This window comes from Acinonyx jubatus, chromosome A3 (assembly GCF_027475565.1).
Source record: "Acinonyx jubatus isolate Ajub_Pintada_27869175 chromosome A3, VMU_Ajub_asm_v1.0, whole genome shotgun sequence".
Classification (NCBI taxonomy): domain Eukaryota; kingdom Metazoa; phylum Chordata; class Mammalia; order Carnivora; family Felidae; genus Acinonyx; species Acinonyx jubatus.
The window spans coordinates 111,863,269-111,884,126 of NC_069388.1; the positions used below are offsets into that span (position 1 = coordinate 111,863,269).

At 36.0% G+C, this 20,858-nt stretch overlaps 1 protein-coding gene across 13 annotated transcripts in view; it reads right to left on the bottom strand.

Moving 5' to 3' along the window:
- Positions 1 to 20,858, bottom strand: part of BIRC6 (baculoviral IAP repeat containing 6) — a 221,939-nt gene that overhangs the window by 13,955 nt on the left and 187,126 nt on the right. For 12 of the 13 annotated variants that reach the window (XM_027033515.2, XM_027033512.2, XM_027033513.2 and 9 more), the window contains 4 exons: positions 11,511 to 11,656; positions 10,769 to 10,879; positions 3,569 to 3,786; positions 1,701 to 1,862 (listed from right to left, as the gene is read on the bottom strand). In XM_027033515.2, coding sequence (XP_026889316.2) covers positions 1,701 to 1,862; positions 3,569 to 3,786; positions 10,769 to 10,879; positions 11,511 to 11,656 — 637 coding nt within the window. Of the gene's footprint in view, positions 1 to 1,700; positions 1,863 to 3,568; positions 3,787 to 10,768; positions 10,880 to 11,510; positions 11,657 to 14,379; positions 14,553 to 20,858 lie in introns of those variants that run through there. The other variant, XR_003412372.2, reaches the window with a different exon arrangement.

The following is a 20,858-nucleotide window of genomic DNA, read 5'->3' on the forward strand; positions in this document are numbered from 1 at the left end:
TGTTCTTTGCTCTCCCAAAGAAAGTAAGCTCTACCTCTGGTTAAATCTCCTGAAATCAATGAAGAAAACAAATTCCAGTTTTACGATCGGAGTTTACGATGAAAACAAAACGATAGCCTACGAGCACAGATCTGAGGCAGGCTTCTCCTGAAACCAGGAAGATGATACCCAGGGAAAACTTAGTCCATCTGTAATAAACCAGATCAACTTCAAGCCCTTGTTCCTTTCAGATCATCAAAGAAGTGTCTGCTTGTGAAGGCTATGAATTTCTTCTGACCATCTAGTGATTGTTTTAAAAACTATTTTTAACGTTTATTTAGTTTTTGAGACAGAGTATGAGCGGGGGGTGGGAGGCAGAGATAGAGGGAGACACAGAATCTGAAGCAGGCTCCAGGCTCTGAGTTGTCAGCACAGAGCCCGATGTGGGGCTTGAAATCACAGACTGAAAGATCATGACCCGAGCTGAAGTCAGACCCTCAACTGGTTGAGCCACCCAGGTGCCCCTGACCATCTAATGATTTTTAAACATTTAACACTTCCAGCGTGGAATTTACTGTTGAAATTCCATCAAGCCATCCAAATTACTTTGAACAGTGATGACTGTCCTTTAAAAAAATTCTTTTTAATGTTTATTTTTGAGAGAGAGAGAGAGAGAGAGAGAGAGAGAGAGAGCACGCGCGCACAAACCAGGGACGTGCAGAAAGAGAAGGAGACACAGAATCCGAAGCAGGATCCAGGATCTGAGCTATCAGTATAGACCTCGATGTGGGGCTTGAACTCATGAGCCATGAGATCACGACCTGAGCCAAAGTCGGATGCTTAACTGACTGAACCACCCAAGTGCCCCTATGACTGTTGTTTTAAATCTAATTTTAAAAGGTTTACTGTCAAATGAAATGCTTTTTATTATACCTCAATTTAATTTTTTTTTTTTTAGAGTGAGAAACAAGTGTGAGCAGGGGAGCAGGGAGAGGGGGAAAGGCGGAAGGGGGTGTGGGAGGGAGGTAGGGGGAGAAAGAGAGAAAATCCCAAGCAGGCTCCACATTCGTGTGGAGCCTGACACAGGACTCAATCCCACAACCCTGGAAGAGGCACCACCCAGGCACCCCAACTTTTTTCTGAGATAGAACACATCTTCCCATTTATTTAAAAAAAGAAAAAGGAAACATTTTAGCATAAATTAAGCATCAAAAATAAGATAATTATATGTATCATGGAAAACATGGATGGCTATGAAAGCAAAAAAAAAAAAAAAAAAAAGTGAGGACATGCAAAAAAGGGAATACAGAGTTGACAGGACCATACTTTTGCCATTCAACTATCCCGAGGCACTTGTGAAAAGAGAAATGGAATTGGAGATACGGAAAGTAAAGAAAGTTGAGAGGCAAAGACAGACTTTTGGCTCTACTACATCTTGAGGGGAGAAAGCTCTCAACTGGCCAAGGAATGTGTTGAATGAGTTAGTCCCTTAGTAACTTCTTAAGACTATACATGCTTCTCAACACGGTTGTGTTTCTGCCTTTTCTGGTTCCTTCTCTGTCATCCCCCAGGCTAATCTTTGCATACAGGAAAGAGAAGCATGATGAGTTCCACGTAACTCTTGGAAAGAAGATATCCAAAAGAAAAATTTTGTTTAAATTACAAAGAACCTTTGGTTACAATACTTTGGCATTAGAAACAAAAGGCTGAAATTACATTACCTTGCCATCATTATAAAGGTTTGGATTGAATCGCACGCTATGACCACCAGTTGTCTCTAGATTCACAAGAGGGGGTGAACTGGGATAATCTTGAGGAAAATATACATCAAATTCAAAGCAGCCATTTGCATAAGGGGTGTCCGCTGGACCGGTTATCAGAACCTAATAAGCATACACAAACACAGAGGTCTCTGTTACTATTCCCAACCACTGTTTGCTATTTAGAAAAACACAATCCAACATGAAATACGAACAACCTTCCTACATCCTATAGACAGAATCTATCTCTACCAGAATGTGTTAAAAATGAGGTTAAAGTTAAAAATAACAACATGAGTGGAAATGGGTTTAGATTAGGATTAAGGTTTTTTAGTTTTGGTGAAAACAGGCTATTAAAAGATGCCTTATTGGCAGGAAAGCTTACCTAAATATCAAATACCTTTTAATATTAAGTTACTATTTTCCTGAGAGCTTTCCTTCATATTTTCTATAGTATTTAAAGATTTGAGATTTTAGGTATATTCATTATCACATCCAAAAGGTATGGAGGTAATTTTCTGCAATATATCTTCAGATAGGTTAATCTCTTAAGAAATAACTTAGTTTTAAATATTTTTCTCTGGAATAATAAGACAAATAGATAACAAGAAAAGTTCTCATGTAATAACTTATGATAAAAAGGTTTTGAGAGAACAACAGGTGTTCCCTGTAGGGTTACTGGTAGTTCAAAAAATAGCAGAGAACCCAACCCTGACTGTCAGAATTATTTAATGAATTTTGTTTAAGTCAATCAATAGATACTAATTGTGCAAGGCCTGTGCGGCAAAGTCTCTGATCCTGAAAAGCTGTGTGTGGAAGAAAGTGATCAAGAGTCTCAATCTGTGACAACTCCGATTTAAGGTTTGGAGCTCCATGTTGGGATTTTTAAATTTAGGTACAGCATAATGTTTTCCAGAGACAAAGTCACAAGTCTGAACTTATGTGGTCTATTTAGTGATACAATACTTCCCGAGGCAATCCTTCTATAATTGGCTATTGTTTGTAACAAGGGACAGGTAAGAGTGTGCTCAAATAGGCAAAGCCTATGAGATTTTTACTGAAAATTTATCCAAAAGAGCAAAATAAAAAAGTAATAAGCAAGCAAAAAAACAAAAACAAAAACAAAAAAGCTCCTCAAATCAATGTGTTGGTAGTTACAGCTGTGTATCTAAGGAAGACAGACTATGAAACCAAGAATTAAATGACAAATGTAAAGAAAGGTTCCCCATCATGTCCCTCCCCGGCAGGTGTCAAATCTTTATAATTTTCTTGCTGCAGCAATCACGTAGAATTTAAAGCCAGATAACCACAATGGTAAAGCATAAAGGTGCAGTTATTTATTATTGTACTATCATTACTTAAATCACAGATCTTAAGTAATTAAGTAAGTCTTAGGTAATTAAGTAACTGCATGAATTTCCTAGAAAAGAAAAAAAAAGAATAATCTCTGAAGAATGATACTATAAAACATGAAGGAAATATCTTGGATGACAAGGAAGAAGTCCTATGATTTTTTTCTACCAACCAACATAAAATCCTGTGATACTCAGCTCTTAAAACTACAGGCTGCATATGGCTTTTACTCAAGGCAGGCATTTTGGTACTTTTCATCTAAACTGTTATTTTGAAGAGCTGTCCCATACACATACTCTAACACTAAAAAAAAAAGGACTCCTTTCAATGATGTCCAAAATGACCAACAGGATTATTTAATTTATTAAAATTCATGCTACTTCTACTGCTCTGTATAGTCACTATCTGAACAATATAGACAACTACATACATAATGGCGTTAGCCAGAAATAGAGAAAACACAGTTGTTTTTCTACCTTCATGATGTCAAGTCGCTCCTCATCACAGCGCACAAACACACTCGAAGAGGACGAAAGAGGCAGTGAGGTTGACAGCGTAACAGCCTCCTGGGCCAGGCGGCGGGCTCTGGCTGCACTGTTTGCGTCATTTGCATTTTTCACCTGAGACATGTAGTGGTAATTTATTTTAAAACCCAATTTCCCATCTTCATCCTCAGAAACCATCTCAAATGTATCTAAAAGAAAAAGAAGAAAAAAAAAAACACTGAAAAAAAAAAGTAAAAGAACTAGAATGGAGTAGTGTTATAACGACAAGGATCACAAATAAATCACTAGCCCTTCATCCAAAACAGAGAGGACCAAAGGCAGAGCACAAGGAACACAGTCAATGGCACTGTAATAGTGTTGTATGGTGAAAGATGGCAACTACACTGTGGTGAGCACAGCATAATGCACAAAAATCATGAATTGCTATGTTGTACACCTGAAACTAATGTAACACTGTGTGTCAATATACTAAAATAAAAATTTTTAAGCCCCACAAAATGGAGAGGACCATGAAAAATTAGCAAGCTATACATGTTTATGTCACAACTACTGTTCGGTGGATGGATTATGTAATGGAGCAAAATGAAGAAATTATTATTATTTTTTAAGATTTTATTTTTAAGTAACCTCTATATCCAAAGTGGGGCTCGAATTTACAACCCTGAGATCAAGAGTCACATATGCTCTGCCGACTGAGCCAGCCAGGAATCCCAGGAAATGATTTTTTAATCTATATAATGTGGACACACTGATAGACTGTATCAAGCTGCTATGACAATGTAAAGCAGTAAAAGCAATTTATTCTTAAAATGTGTGGTGTATAATTTTTGCCAAAATAATTCAAAATACTAAATGCCAAGAACTATTATTATATTTCATTTTTTTAAAACCAGAATAGGTCTTTATATATTTGCACTGACTTTGGAGTTGGAAAACGAAGTCCCAGACTGAGGTCTACTCTTGCATTACTTTTGGAATTTAAGTTAATGCAATAAAGGAAGATTATTAGGGTAATGTTCTAAGTACTCTGAGAAAATACAACTAATGGGCTAATTCTTAACCATTTATTCAGGCAGATTTAGAAAAGAGTTGAAGTTATTCTCTACTTACAAACTCTGTACACACAGAAAGAAAAAAAAAATGGATTTGAATTTTATCTCCAGTTCAGATTATTCCACCCTAACCAATGGGTGACAAAAGATTTATATAAATTGTAACACTACATCAAAACCATGTACTAGGGCAAATACTGTCAATTAGAAGCAACAATAACTTCTGATCTTATGTTCATATAATTCTAAACATACAGAAAAACTAATGCTATTATTATAATTAGCATTAATGCACTAAATTTCACCAACAGCTTACTAAGTGCAAGGTTCTAGGCTAGTTTATATGGATTAAATGGTAAATCGGAAATGAAATCTTCAAGACTTCAAGTAGCTTATAATCTAGAAAAAGGGGGAAGACGAAGACCTATGAAGAGTCACAGGTCTGTGTATTCCATATGTTTAAAAGAGGAGTGCCACAATCTTTATTGAACAAATCTTTCAGAGAGAAAAATAAACTTTTGGTGCATCTCTTGTAGAAACTATCACCAATTCTATACGAGTAGAATCTAACTTAAGAAGAAATGTTGAAAGCTGACTTTACCACACAGTACATATACTACATCTCAGCAAGACTGCTAACTACTTCCTGTCAGTGAAGTTGTAAACTGGAGTTATTTCATCTGCCCAATTTCGCCTTTGACATACTACAGAGATAAATTTCTGTATAAATTTGAATTTTATAAACAGCAATCCACCAGAAACAAACATGAGCCGATTCCCAAGACTGGAGGAAAATTTTCTATCCTATAGCTACCTATAAGAGAACAGGATCTACTAATACCAAAACTTTATTAAAATATTCAAAGATAATGACTAGTTGCTAAAAACGTACATAGTTTGACTCAACAAATCCTCTTCTATTAATTTATCCTGAGGAAATAATCATAAATGTATATAAATATTTATAACAATGATATGGCCACTGAGATGTTGCAAAGGTTATTGAAAAACTGGACGGGCACCTAGGTGGTTCAGTCTCAGTCTGTTGAGTATCTGACTCTTGGTTTTGACTCAAGTCATGATCTCATGCTTTGTGAGTTCGAGCCCCGCTTATAGCACAGAGCCCAGCTGGGATTCTTTCTCTCCTTCTCTCTCTACCCCTCCCCTACTCATGCATGCATGCGCTCATTCTCTCTCTCTCTCTCAAAATAAATAAGTAAACTTAAACAACTTGAAGGACCAGTTATTGGTTAAATGACAGTATGTTACATGATGGAATATTAGGCAGTCAATAAATATCAAATTGTAGAAGAATCATGATATTAAAAGTACTTGATATAAAAGGTAGAAAATATAGTTTATTCCAAAAAGCTCAACAGAAAACATGCATTTTGTTTGGTGAATGATTCTAAAAGTCACTGGGTAGTAAAACTTAATGATGTTTAAAGTCATATCCAACTTGGAGAGTTTATGATTTTATGTGGTACGAGAGAAGTCTCCTGGCTCTGACATAAGGACTCTGAATTTCTTAATTAGAGGTAATAATTTAAATCAGAATTTCCTATACATACAGAAGCATAAGGCATTCATATTGATAAAAAGACATTAAAACATATTTGGGTCTGAACCAGTAAGTAAATTCAAACCTAAAGTTCAATAAAATATTTAACTCCCACACACACACACAATCACATTTCAGGAAACTTCCTTCTTAGAATCCTAGAACAGACTCGTTATTTTCCTAATAGAAGCTTGATGGTTTAAAATACTTTCAAAAATTCTTTGACACCCTCTTCAAAAGGTAGAAATTAATTCCCCATTCCTTAAGCATGGGCTAGACTTAGTGATTTGCTTCTAATGATAAGGCAGAAGTAATGTTTACAACTTTTAAGACTAAGTCATAAAAGGCAGTTTGGCTTCCTGTTTGCTTGCTCTCTATGAGAAGCCAGACACAATGTATGAAGACACTCAAAAAGTCCTATGGAGAGGCCCACATGGCAAGGAGCTAAGGCCTCCTGTCAACAACCACGTGAGGGAGATCAAAAGCACAGCCCCCAGAGCCAGTCAAGATTTCACATGACGAAGCTCCAGCCGACATCTTGATGGCCACATTTATAAGAGAGTCTAAGCCAGAAACAGTGGGCTGAACCATTCCTGAATTCCTGACCCATGGAGATTGTGAAATAATAAAGGTTTTAAACACCTTAAGTTTTGAGAGTAATTTTTAGTGCAACAATAAATATGGAATAATTTGATAAAATACTATAGAAACTAATCGGAGTCCAAAAAGATATAAACTTATGTATATTAAGTAACACTTAATCAAATTCACATAAACCAAGTTCAAGTATTTGCTTTAAATAACCACAAAAAGGAATTTCCAATAAAATGCTTCTTCAGGGGGTCTGGATAGCTCAGATGGTTAAGAGTTTGACCGCTGATTTCAGCTCAGGTCATGATCTCACGGTCATGACTCCCACTCATTCTCTCCCCGTCTCTCTCTCTCTCTCTCAAAATAAATAAATAAACTTAAAATAATGCTTCTTCAGAAGTATTGTTTAAAAACAAACAAAGGGGCACCTGGGTGGCTCAGTCAGTTAAGTATCCAACTCTTGGTTTTGGCCTGGGTCATGATCTACCAGTTTTTGAGTTCAATCCCAGCATTGGGCTCTGTGCTGACAGAGCAGAGGCTGCTTGGGATTCTCTCTCTCTCCCTTACTCTCTGCCCCTCCCCTACACATGCACGCTCTCTCTCCCTCAAAATAAATAAACATTAAAAAAATTATTAAAAACAAACATGTTAACAGAATAAAGGAACAGATTAGATTGTCAAAATTAGTGAGGCCAAAGGCTGTAGTATCATTAGAAGCTAACCAGACCCCTAATTAAAGTATACAAAGAAGAAACCTACTCGGAAAAGATTATGGAATAATTTCTAAGAGAAATAAAAATGATATTGTACAATATTAGAACACAAATGATAGTTTCATTCCATGGTATCTTTTCAGGATTAATATACTAATAAGTAACAATGGGAGAGAAAGAATAATCACTTCTAAAAGATTTCTAAAAAGCCCACACCAGCTTTTCAGTGATAAACTCAAGTTATATAAAAAATTAATCTATGTAAATTTTAACCCACCAGAAAGAATGTTTTTCCAAGTAAAAGGAAACCAAATCTTGGTTAGAAGAATCACCTCTTCTCTCTTCCCAACCCTATTCTTGACACCTCCCACTCCAGGCTAACAGTCTAAACACTGAACAGGAGATTAACGTTTGCAAATTATATGCCCCCCAAAAGACCAAAAATATTGAATAAAAATTCAAAATAAAATGAAGAACCTAAAAAAATTAGACTAAATCTGGTTATATCCAAAGCCTCTGTCAATTACTAAAGATCAGTAAATCCAAAGTTCAGCAGTAACAGCAAATCATATGTTTTGTTTTTTAATATTTATTTATTTTTGACAGAAAGAGAGACAGAGGACAAGTGAGGGAGGGGCAGAGAGCGAGGGAGACAAAGAATCTGAAGCAGGCTCCAGGCTCTGAGCTGTCAGAACACAGCCCAAAGCGGGGCTCGAACTCACGATCCGTGAGATCATGACCTGAGCCGAAGTCAGACGCTTAACCGACTGAGCCACCCATGCGCCCCCATATGTGGTTTATAAAACGCTACTTAAAATCTTAAGGGGTGCCTGGATGACAGTCCGTTAAGCGTCTGACTCTTGGTTTTGGCTCAGGTCATGATCTCAAGGTTCAAGGAATAGAGCACTGGGCTCTGCACTCATTGTGGAGCCTGCTTGGGACTCTCCCTCTCTCTGCCCTCCCCTGCTTGTACTCTCTCTCAAAAATAAATAAACATTAAAAAAAAGTCTTAGAAAAAAAGAGATTTAAACTCTTAAAATATCATGACCATGGACCACTTTTTCTTCCTTCTTGTATACTCCCACCAAGTATCGGTGCTATATTTAATGGCGTGAGTGGGAAGCAACCAAATGACGTCCTCTGGCAAATCTACCAGGATCATACTAAAAAGGTCTTAGTTTTTGCAGGATTTATTTTTAACCTACTCAGGTTTTCAATGGCTCCCCAACAAAGTTACTGTCCGCTTGAGGTTCAAAATTCTGTTCCACTCCATTCTATTCCACTCCACTCTGGAATTCTATTCCAGAAGTAAGACATTAAAGGTTTCAGTAGACATGCACTGGTACCTAGTTGGGGCAACTCACAGACTAAATTTCATTCAGAATCAAAGCACAATTAGACAGCCAATAAAGAAGCAGAGAAAGTTTCTTTATGCTTTTGAATCTGGAGGAGGAGGGAAAGAAACAGGTTGTCACAAAGTGAAAAAAGTACACAGAAGTGTGAAGCTACAGACAAACCCATCTAATACCTGGGTTTTGCCTCAAGGCTACCAATAGTTACCTTCAACTGTATGCAGACAAACCTGAGTAGAGATATGTATCAATGATTTCATCTTAACGCAGTGCTACTGACAACTCCTGACATATTTCCAGTCTACTTCAGTTGTTTTATTCTACACAATATAATGAATTTAGTTTCAAAAAAGATTTGCAACAATATACAGTAATCAAATTGTAACTATAAAGGCTTTCATTTGAGAGATTTAAAAAATGAAGTCTACTTAAAATCTGAGAGTACTTTTCCTAGTTGTGACAGTGAATGTGGCTACAAGGATCATACTGGTGGTGTGGCTTTTCCTGATAATTCTGATTATTCCTTCATATGACACCTCTCTGAGGATGTCTATAATTCATGTTATATTTGTATAACAGTATTTGTTCTTGGTGTCTTATAACTTTAAGATTACAGCAGACAATATTTTTGTTCCTTTGGTAATCATTTATAGTTATTAATATAGTATTGAATGAACCTGACATTTATTACATTTTCCTGAATTAAGTGTTTATTAAACAAAATGGTCACAACCTATCAGTGGCTGGCACAATTATCCAAAAACAAAACTGTTACATTTTTTCTGAACAACAGTATATACACGTCATCTCAATTCTTCCAATCTTAAGATAATGAACAAAAGCAGGGGCGCCTGGGTGGCTCAGTCAGTTGAGCATCCGACTTCGGCTCAGGTCATGACCTCATGGCTCGTGAGTTTGAGCCCCGCATCGGGCTCTGTGCTGACAGCTCAGAGCCTGGAGCCTGCTTCAGATTCTGTGTCTCCCTCCCTCTCTATCCCTCCCCTGCTCATGCTCTGTCTCTCTCTCAAAATCAATAAACATTAAATTAAAAAAAAAAATTTAAAAAGATGATGAAACAAAAGCTGCCTGAGTGCTTTATCATTTTCAAATCATTTTCATATATGTTACTACTGCACGTGATTTTTACTGCAAACCTGGGAAGTAAGGTAGAGCAAAAGCTAAATGATTTCCACTGAAGTTTCAAAGACAGTATATCAAAAGTTTATGTATTTTTACACTTGCTTTAGTGTTCCTTTTCATATAGTCAAAGTCTTTTGACTGGGTCTCAAGGTTGGAAAAGAGGCACAGATAATAACAGTTACTAATGGTCACCAAAATTTGGAATTCTAGTGTTTATTTATAGACTAACACCTTATGAGGGAGACTGGTAGGATCTTTTCACCAGTCTTTACTTGTCAAGAGTTTCGGAATAGAAAAGAATACAAGTGGACTTTACAAAACTATTATTTTCCAAAGGCAAATCTCATGGAATTCTAAAATGTTAAGAGTAACAGACTTAGTTCAAAGTGCCAGGTCTTAGCTTTCTTCTGGCCAGCAAATACAGAAATGAGAGGTCTTAAAGAAAACTACTTTCTGCCCCCCCCCCCTTTTTTTGACATTTGACTTTATTTTTTCCCCTAGGTTTCTACTGAATCATGATTTCCAAATACAACTATAAATACAGATATAAAGTTAGAGATGAAAAGATGATCAAATGTTTGCATGTATACATGGTGTGTGCACGCACACGCACACACACACACAGACACACACAGAGGATATGAAGAATTCATGGTACAAACAACTTTTAAAATCTTTCATTTACTAGAACACATTTTAATAGCACTATTACACAATATGAAACGAGATCTGAAGAAATGAAGGTTAAAATTTCAACTTACCAAACTGTAATTTCTTCATAACAGCCACATATTTTTCTTCAAGCGATTTCAATACTGATAAAGGTTTGGGTTTCATAGCCACCTTCTTTGAACATTCACCTAGTTTTTTTTCTGTTATTTAATATTTCAAGATAAATAATATAAGCATACATTTTAAAAGATCAAAACAAAAACAGTTTCTACAGTTCAAAGTTCGAATTCTAAAAAATTAACAAACTCTTCACAATTATCTTCCTGGTGTATCAGTTTAAGTATAAGAGATTTTTATATCATAAACATAACTAATAGGGCTAAAACCCTTATCAACTTTAAAGTTTATGTTCTTAAAATCTGTAAAATTAGTTTGACCCAATCAGGCAAGACAGCAGACATAAAACAATAGATAATACACTGCTAAGACATGAAAATGCTAATTTAAACTAAATTCTCACACCCAGTCTAAATGTACTCTTTCCTATCCAGTACAATGGCATTTTTCAATTTCACAACTACCAACAGGAAGAAGAGAAGTTCATGACATGTCTGTCTGCCTGCTCAAGCTGGTGTGAATGATCATACAAAGGAGAGGTAAGTATTTCAAAATTAGAGACTATTCATGATTAACTTGAAAACGTGGCAACAAAATTTTTAGGTAAATGAGCTTGCTTGCAAAGCATTAACACAGAGAAAAGAGAGAGGTAGTTTTCAGAAGTAAATGAAACATCTCTGGGTCAAAAGAAAAGCAGCAAGGACAGTTCTGTACCTTGATTTGCCTGCCGTAAACTGGTAGTGGCTGCATGCACAATCTCAGCAGTCTTCTGGATGTCCGGTACCAACAGTGTAAGTCCTTCTGGTTCTTGATCAGATGCATCTGGTTTTACTCCTGTTTTAACATTTTCCCTTTTAGATCTGAATTTTTTTTTTTTTAATATGGGAAGAAATGCAAGGAAAATTAAGACTTTAGGATTGAAAAACAAGTACCTCTGTTAAGTCACAGTGGTTAAAAATCAAAATGATAGTGTGTATTTCATTTGAAATACATATGATATATAGCAGAAGTAGTTTAAGTTAGACTCATTGTTTTGAAGCCACAGAATAATGCCTAGCATAATAAATAAAGCTTTGGGTAGGTTTTCCCTTCAAATATGATCAATCAATCTAAATAAAAAATGAACACTGTAAAAACACCCAGATACTCGATATGTCCTTGGATCCACACTTTTAAAAACGTACTTGTAGTACAGTAATTACAAATACCTGGAAGTAGAAGAAATCATTTTCATTATCTAAAAGAGACAGAGGTCTATCCTCTGTCTTCTAAGATTTGGGAATCAAAGAACCATATGTATACTTTTTTACTGTAATACTATTTGTATTTCACTCAGAGTAAGTATATTCTTTCCCAAGGGGAGAATTAAAAGATATATTCTGGAGTAAAAATGAAGGTTTATTACTAGGTATCTTAATGCAATGTGCTTTTATACATCATAACTTTATATTTAAACAGTAAGTTTTAGGGCATAATCATTTTAGAGGCATTCTCTATCCAGGGTCTAAAATGTACCCAATCTTGTATCAAATTCTGTATCATTAACAGGATGTACTACAACAATGTCTCTGTGTATAAGGCATCAAAATATTTCTTTAAATTTTCTAGGTGAATACAGTAGAGTTTTATTGTAAGAGTCACCGAAATTAGTAAGTGAATATCAATATCCTTTTTTGTATTTCAACTCTCAGCACATATTTTTCACTTAATAATCATCATACTATTGCTTAGATACTAAAAACTTACACTTTTGTTAATTCATTAAATAGATAATACAAACTGAAAACACACATAAATAAAGGTGTTTAAAATATTCATGCCATAGCATCACTTATTCTTCTAGCTGTATACCTACCAACAAAAGGACTTGGCAACTGTATTACAACTGTATTTCACAAAGTGAGCATGGAGACTTAGATGAGCTATAAAAAGGCTAGCAGAAGGTAGAAGAGTCCTTAACAAAATAATATTGTTAGCTATGTATAAACGAACTATTCTTCAGCACAAAGACAAAAATCTGCTCAGAAGCAATTCAGTGCTTACACTTGAGGGAGCTGTTAAGAGGTAAACGAAGAAGGGCCACTCAGGTGGCTAGCAAGGGTAACCATATATAGCATTATGCGTGCGTTCTGAACTGATTTCTGCAGTGTGTGAAAAAACTAGTACCCACAGGTATTTTTAACTAGAAGGTATATAGTTGCCTCACCTGGCAAGATGGCTCAACTCAATGTGTCACTGGGTTACTGTCTGAGGTTACCACTGAGGTGTAAGAAATCACATAGAACGCATGGCCAACTTGGTGGATGTTATACTGTACCTCATTTCAGTCATCAATTTCTGCACAGGTACATGTATATGAACATGAATGTTTGCATGTATATGTAAGGAGACTATAGTGAATGAATGTTGTAAGACTGAAATATCAGGCATTTTAAGTGCTGGAATCAAATAAGATATTGTCTTTTAAAAGGCTATGAAATAAAGTGGAGACTATTGCTTAATAGTATCTGATACTTTTCTTAATAAAGATGTAATGCTGGACAAGCTCAAACAGATTCTCAACTTCTGCATTTATCAACAGCTATTCACAATCAGTGTCAAACACTGAGAATCAAGAAAAGTGCAATAAGCTGTTTGACTTTCTGAATTTAGAAGGACTCCCCTGCCAATTGTAAATGATTCTCCCTCTGATACCAGGGCTTAAAAAAATCTTAAGTAATAGGATCACTGACCGTAACAGGAAAACAACAGTAAGTAGTTTGAAAAACAAAAACAAAAACAGAAGAGCTACGGTTATAGCCACAATAAAATAAAGATGGTTTCCTAAAATCTGTCATCAAACAGTTGATCCACTGGACGCTCAATGAAGATTTCATTTAAGAAACACATCTTGCGAAGCAGAGAAGAAAGATATGAAGTGAAGTGCGTTTTTCCAGCTATTAGGGTGTTTTCTCCTTGAAGAAACAAGAGTGTCTGGCATGGAGAGTAAAGTGCACAACACAAGTGAGAGCAAGTCAGCCTTGGAGAGAGGACTCATCCTAAACTCCAAGTCCTATTCATGGATACCGATTTCCTAAATCCAGTTTTTAAAAGATGATTAGTAGGAGAAATTCCTATTATTAAAGTAGTCCAAACAGTCAGGATGGTAAATTTCATATATATGTATATATATATATATATATATTTTGGACCACAAAATTTTAAAAAGATGCTAAAAAAGTGCAAAAATACACAAAAGTTAAAAAAATGTGTTGATACCAAAGGTGTGAAAGAAATGATTTTATGCATCTCCTATCGAAGATAATGGTTAACTCATAAAGCAGTTATCTTTTAGAGCTTTACACCAGGTTCAAATGAGAAATTTTTACGTGAACAACCTTGACAAAACCAGACAGGAGAAAAAGGGATAATGTCCAAAAGGTGAGAGTATTTCAAATCTACAAAGAACACACACTCCCTGCCTAATGATGACCACAACTAGTCATTGTCTGATATCCAACTACAGCCAGTAGTCTCTTTCCTATAAAAGTTGCAGGTTACTGTCAACCCATATGTAGGCCCAGCTCATGAAAAAAGGCCATACCTTCGCTCACATCCTGAAGTCTGTGGGAAAAGCTATTTGAGTTCAAGGCACCTAGCTGGAAGTAGGTCTCTGAGACTGACAATGGATCCAACATGGTAAAAGCAATCAGCGACGGCCGCTACCATGGTATCCGCTGCTTTGTGCATACGTTGAATCTGGTTGTGATCACTGCCCTGAAGAAATACGAGGAATCAACTGAAGTTTCTACTATTGCACAGAATTATCTGCAAACATTTTCCACTATGCTGTGAATTCCAACTAAACGGCTAACAAATTAAGCAAATTTTGGCTCTCTGACATGTAATTTGAACTAGGATGTGAGCAAAATGGGTAAATCTTTCTTGTAAAAACAAAAGAAAAAAATCCCCATAATTCAATATTCAGTTACAGTGCCCTACCTCTGCTAACACTGTCACCCAAAATAAGCTGGATTTTTGTAAGACTAAATGCAAAATATCAGAATTATGTTATTTTATAATCTATAAACTGAAAATAGCTTAATATAGCTATTTTCTTGGTAGAACATAAAGAAAAATCACCTCCATTCCCTGTACTCCTAATTCTAAAGTCAAAACAGTTGAAATAAACATTTAAAAAGTACAGCCATGTTGAACAAGTAATCTGGAGACAACATGCTGACATGTCCAGACTCCAGAACTATTAAGAACTAGCATCTTAGAGAAAGATTCTAAAACTGTAAGCAAATGAAACTTCTACATTTCTCTGTAAACCAATGCATCATATAATATTCCACAGTTCTAAAGCTCTTTGTCAGGGATAAAGTCTAAAACGAATTAAGATTAAAAGTAAGCAGGAAGATTTAGAAAATACATTACTGTGGAGAACTATTTGCTTCTAATTATCTCCAGAAAACATGAAACTTCTTGAAATGCACCAGTAAATGGAGCAAAGACCTCTGTAAGATGAATGCTTTTCATTATTAGTTTAAACCTTAATTTTTAATTCTGATTCCCTTTTTTTATTTAAACTCTTTCCAAACGGAAGTGTCAGTTTTAGTTTTCAATAGGATTTAAAATTGAAAACATAATCTCCATTGTCTTAGGAAGCATAAATGAGCACTATAGAAGGAAATATTCAAACAGAGGGTACGATAAGCCTTTTAAAAATAAACCCTTGATTTCTAGATTAGATAAAAATATAATTTCTAGGTCAGATTAAACATCACAGGACAAAATGAAGGTACTGTGTGCTGTTGTGGAATGGAGTTGCCACAAATAATACGCTTTACCAAGGGATAATCCAACTGAGGCAAATAAAAGATAGTAAAATAAACATTGGCATCATTGTCTCCATCACCGAGTAAAAGGTTGATGAACTATGAAACTCGTTCAAGGTCATCAAAAACAGAAACTTAAAAAAAAAAAAGTAGGTATGATTATAACAAATGCTTCTTGGTTATGAAACCAGGCCTCTTTCATTTTGTAGGTGTTAGAAGCAGAGGAAAAACAGGAGAAACTACGAAATGTTTTTCCAACAGAAACAAAGGTAGGAGGGCTAGAAATGAAATTCTCTGGTAACTAACTGAAGCCCTTACAATAAGAGTCTGACAGAAAATACGCCTCTGAAAAAGAGGTCAATTAATCTTATTGCTTAGTTAGATAAAAAGGAATTGGGTATTTCTACAAGGGAATTAAATTATTTTCATTTTATTAAAAAATTATTTTTAATGTTTAATTTAGTTTTGAGAGAGAGACAGAGAGACATAATGTGAGCAGGGGAGTGGCAGAGAGAGAGGGAGACACAGAATCCCAAGCAGGCTCCAGGCTCTGAGCTGTCAGCACAGAGCCTGACACGGGGCTCGAACTCACAGATGGCAAGATCATGACCTGAGCCAAAGTCGAATGCTCAACCAACTGAGCCACCCAGGTGCCCTATTTATTTTTAAAAGTTTATTTTACTTTGCGGGGGGGGGGGGGGGGGGGGGGGGGAGGGGGGGGGTGGCAGGGGTGGGGGGGAGGGAGTGTGAGCAGGGAGGAGGGGAGAGTGTGAGCAGGGGAGCAGGGGAAGGGGCAGAGAAAAGAGAGAGGGAGGGAGAGAGAAACAGAGAGAGAGAATGAATCCTAAGTGGGCTCTATGTTGTCAGTACAGAGCCTGACATGGGCCTCATGAACCATGAGATCATGACCTGAGCTGAAATCAAGAGTCAGATGCTTAACGTACTAAGCCACCCAGGTGCCGCAGAATTCAGTTATTTCTAAAATATGATGAACTTTCTTATACCAGAAGATGCTTCGAAATAGCTAAGGGAAATGGAAATAAAAGATGTTTGCTTTAATGCTGTTAAAGAGAAGTTCAAATCCAGAACGCCTCATACTCAACACAGACATTTGTGATGCATCTTTATTAGCAATTCAGATTATTTGACTGACAGCAAGTCCCTCTTCCAAATTTTTGGTCAAACTGTCAATTACTAAATATACTACATAGGATTATTTGCCTACTAGAGTCCAGCAGGAAAAGTCTGCATAGAAGATCAAAGATAAAATAAATGGTCTTCACCCCTGCTCCAAGGAAGCTATGAAGTGTCACACTGATTCAAAAGTGAAACCAAACTACTATGGCTTACTCGGACTTCGTTTTGAGAGAAAAGGTTGGAATAGCCAGCAGAAACTGAATTTCACCAGGACTGATATGTAAAAGCTGAAGGGGTCACATCCTCACAGTGTGACTATGTTGTGGGCAAAAGAATGAATTTTCACACTAGACAATTATATTTCAAATGGAAATGATTATATATGTATGTGTGTGTATATAAAAGTTTATATATATATACACACACAAAAGTTTAAAGTATTATGTTATGTTACCTGTGCCACAGATCCCTTCATTAACAAGATGAGTTGCTTTCAAGTTCTCTCATGTTTAAGTCTAAAATAAAATGTTGATCAATAAGTGGCCATAAATGGGAGGGGGAATGTTTCTCCTTATTTTTCAAATATCAACTATTGCTACACAAGTTCTTTAACTATCCCTTGACAAGAGAGTTAAAGATATCAGAAATGTAAGGTATACAAAGATAGCAATAACATTCAGGAGACAGAAAATAATAGAGTGTGTGGAGGATGGGGAAAGGCTTCTTTCATCACACAGAGAAAACAATTTTATCACCTATGCCCTGCCCTAATCTATGCAAGTGGATACCAAATCAGACTGAAAAGACAGTAGAGGGAAAAACACACACAGTGGTAATTAAGAAAATACCAGAGAAATGCTTTTCATAAATTCTTTATTATTTTTTTTCCAGAGAGAGCACAATTGGGAGAGAGCACAAGTGGGGGAGAGCGGCAGAGGGAGAAAGAGAATTCAAAACAAGTTCCATGCTCAGTGTGGAGCCAAAGGCTGGGCTCAATCCCGTGACCCTGAGATCACTACCTGAGCCAAAATCGAGAGGTGGCACACTCAACGGACTGAGCCACCCAGCCGCCCCCTGCTTTTTATTAATTCTTTTGACCAAGAAAAACATCAAATGGGTAATGCTGACTCACTCTTCATTTAGGTGGTAAGTATACAAAGTTGCTCTCTGCTCATGTACGAGAGAGACCAAAAAACAGTGAGGCTTAGGTTTACTTTAGCAATGTAGTAATTACTACTTAGGCACAACACAAATGCTATCATATCTAAGGTAATATGCTGCCTTTTAAGAGACTATCATGACTTGAAAATTCTTCAGGTAATGAAAAAAGGTCAGTAAAAGGAAATTATCAGAAAAACTCTGTAGAATTTGCATTATTGTATATACTTTTATAATTACTAAAAGCAAAATTTTTAATTAGAAAAACAATTTTACTTCACTATCAACATCAAAAAAAAATTATATATCCTAAATATCTAAAACCAGCTCAGAAAAAAGTCCACCTCTCCAATTTCTAATTATTCACTGATGCACAAACTGAATTGTTCTTTGGAAGTTAGGTTTAACTTAGTGGATAAATATATTTGGGAGTTATCACAGCTTTGCCACAAAGTATCAGAGAACCTGGAACAAACCAAAGTATTTATGGACCTTGTTTTCCTCATTTATAAAAAGAAATATCTGAACTACCTTAAGTCTAGGCAGTCCCCTTATAGCTCTAAAACCTACAGATAATATGGAACAGGTTATTAGGATGTGCCCTGAAGGATTTGTTATAAACTAAACCTTGTTAGCAAGACAGTTCAAATGCAGCAATTCAGTGCTTGAAATTGCATCTGGGATAAAGACCATGGAAAATGTCCTGAAACATAAAGCTCATATAATGTAATTTGATAAGGAATAATCATTTTATATTGTTATGTTATGCTACTGAGATAGAAATATTAAGTCAACTTATAATTTTTTACAGTTTTTTTGTTAGTCATTAAAAAAAAATATTTTTTTAAAAAGTAGACTGCACACCTAGCACGAGTGTATCACAGGGCTTTAACTCACAACCCTGAGATAAATATCTGAGCTGAGATCAAGAGTCAGACACTTAACCGAATGAGCCACCCAGGCACCCCTTAAAAATTAAAAAAAAGAACAATTTTTTTCTTTTCAGCAGGCTCCACGCCCAATGCGTAGTATGCTCCAGTGACTGTGCCAGCAAGGCACACTGTTAATCACTTAAGTAATAGAATAAGTTGTATTTTGGCATTTGATCAATGTGTTCTCAAGAAACAGCTAAGCCTCAAGTATAGCCATTATACAAGCATGAAGCCTAAGTGATAACTGAACTATTTTGGTAAGATACAGTAACAGTGGTCTATCTGGAGTAAGGTTCAATCGACTTGTCTTTCTTCATATAAATTTATTGAAAACATTTTTTAATATTTATTTACCTTTGAGAGAGAGACAGAGCATGAGAGGGGGAGGGGCAGAGAGGGAGACACAGAATCTGAAGCAGGCTCCAGGCTCTGAGCTGTCAGCACAGAGCCTGACACGGGACTTGAACTCACGAACCATGATCATGACCTGAGCTGAAGTCAGAGGTTAACTGACTGAGCCACCCAGGCACCCCTAAAAAATTTTGTTTTTAATAATGAACAACATAGGCATCAGGAGACGGGGAGCAATGTGCAGATTTATAACCTATTAGTAAGTTTTTAATGTTAAACTCTTAAGCAGTAGTTTCATTCTCTTTCAAGCAACGGTAAGAAATATTTTCTTGCCTACTGCATACAGCAGGGGAAAGTAATAAATACACATTTAAAAACTTCTGAAACTGTATACACTCCACAGAAGTTAAAGTTCTATTACTTCTTTGTATTTTTATATGACTACATGCTACTCTAAATTTATTAAAACTCAATCCATTATTTAAAGCAGTTTGGATAATTCTCAAGAAACAAAAAAGGAAATCAATGAAAGCACAGAGGCTGTAACACAAATGCTATACTAAGCAAAAATACTTCAAACTGGCAGAACAAAAGGAATACAATCAATCTGACAGTTATGAAAATTCACTTTCACCCGATTCCGATCTTTTATAATTGGTATAAAATTAAGTGGTAGTGACTTTGGACTTATACATCAATGAGTATCTAATCACAGACTGTCTTTGGCACGTGGGTAACATTGCTTACACCTTGTATATACATCTTTGGCCCTCTACTTTTGACACACTGTCATTCTCAATGCACTTCCTCTCCATCTCTCTCTCTCTCGCTCTCTCTCTCGGTCCCTAGGGAACTATTTCTTCCCACTGCTTGTAGGCCTAAAAATTATAAGTATTAACCACAAAAATCATTAAATCATCAAACTGAAGAAAAAAGCCAGAAATTAAGACGTTGTGTAGAAAATAAATGAGAAGCCAGTAAACTTTTTCTGCATTAGGCCAAAAAGAAAAAGGTTTTTCTGAGAAATGGAATGTTTATGGTAATGAAAAATTTTAACCACCACGAAGGGAGTTAATTCCACTTAGAGTGTTAATCTTGTGTGGATGAATATTCAACTTTTTGCTCTTCACAGGTGCCTAGTATATCGCAGGAGACAAGTAAAGGAAATGGAGCTCTTTATCACTTTTGAAATCCTTTGTTCTATTGAAGTGATGACTAAAGTGGCTTTTGAATAATGTCTCTGAAATAAAGTAATAAACTCTATTATTGAGGCAAAATTAAATAGCACCAATAATTACAGTTTAACCATTTCCCCGTTTTCACTGAAATTATTATAAAAAGTTTCAAATGAACAAGAAAAAAACTAAACAATTTCCTAATGGTAGCATCATGAAACACTCCAATATTGTTTAGGTTTTAAGTAATACATAATGGAAGAAAATGACCTAAGTAGAAAATTGTATTACATAACTTACAGGCACAGTTGAAGTGTGCTTTAAAATTGCTACAGAACTAATGTACAAAACATGTCATCTATATTTCATTTATTTTGAAAGAGAGAGAGACAGTGAACATAGAAGTGTGAGCAGGGGAGGAGGGAAGGGCGGGTGTGGGGTGGGGGTGGGGGTGGGGGGTGAGAATCCCAAGCAGGCTCCCAGTTGTGA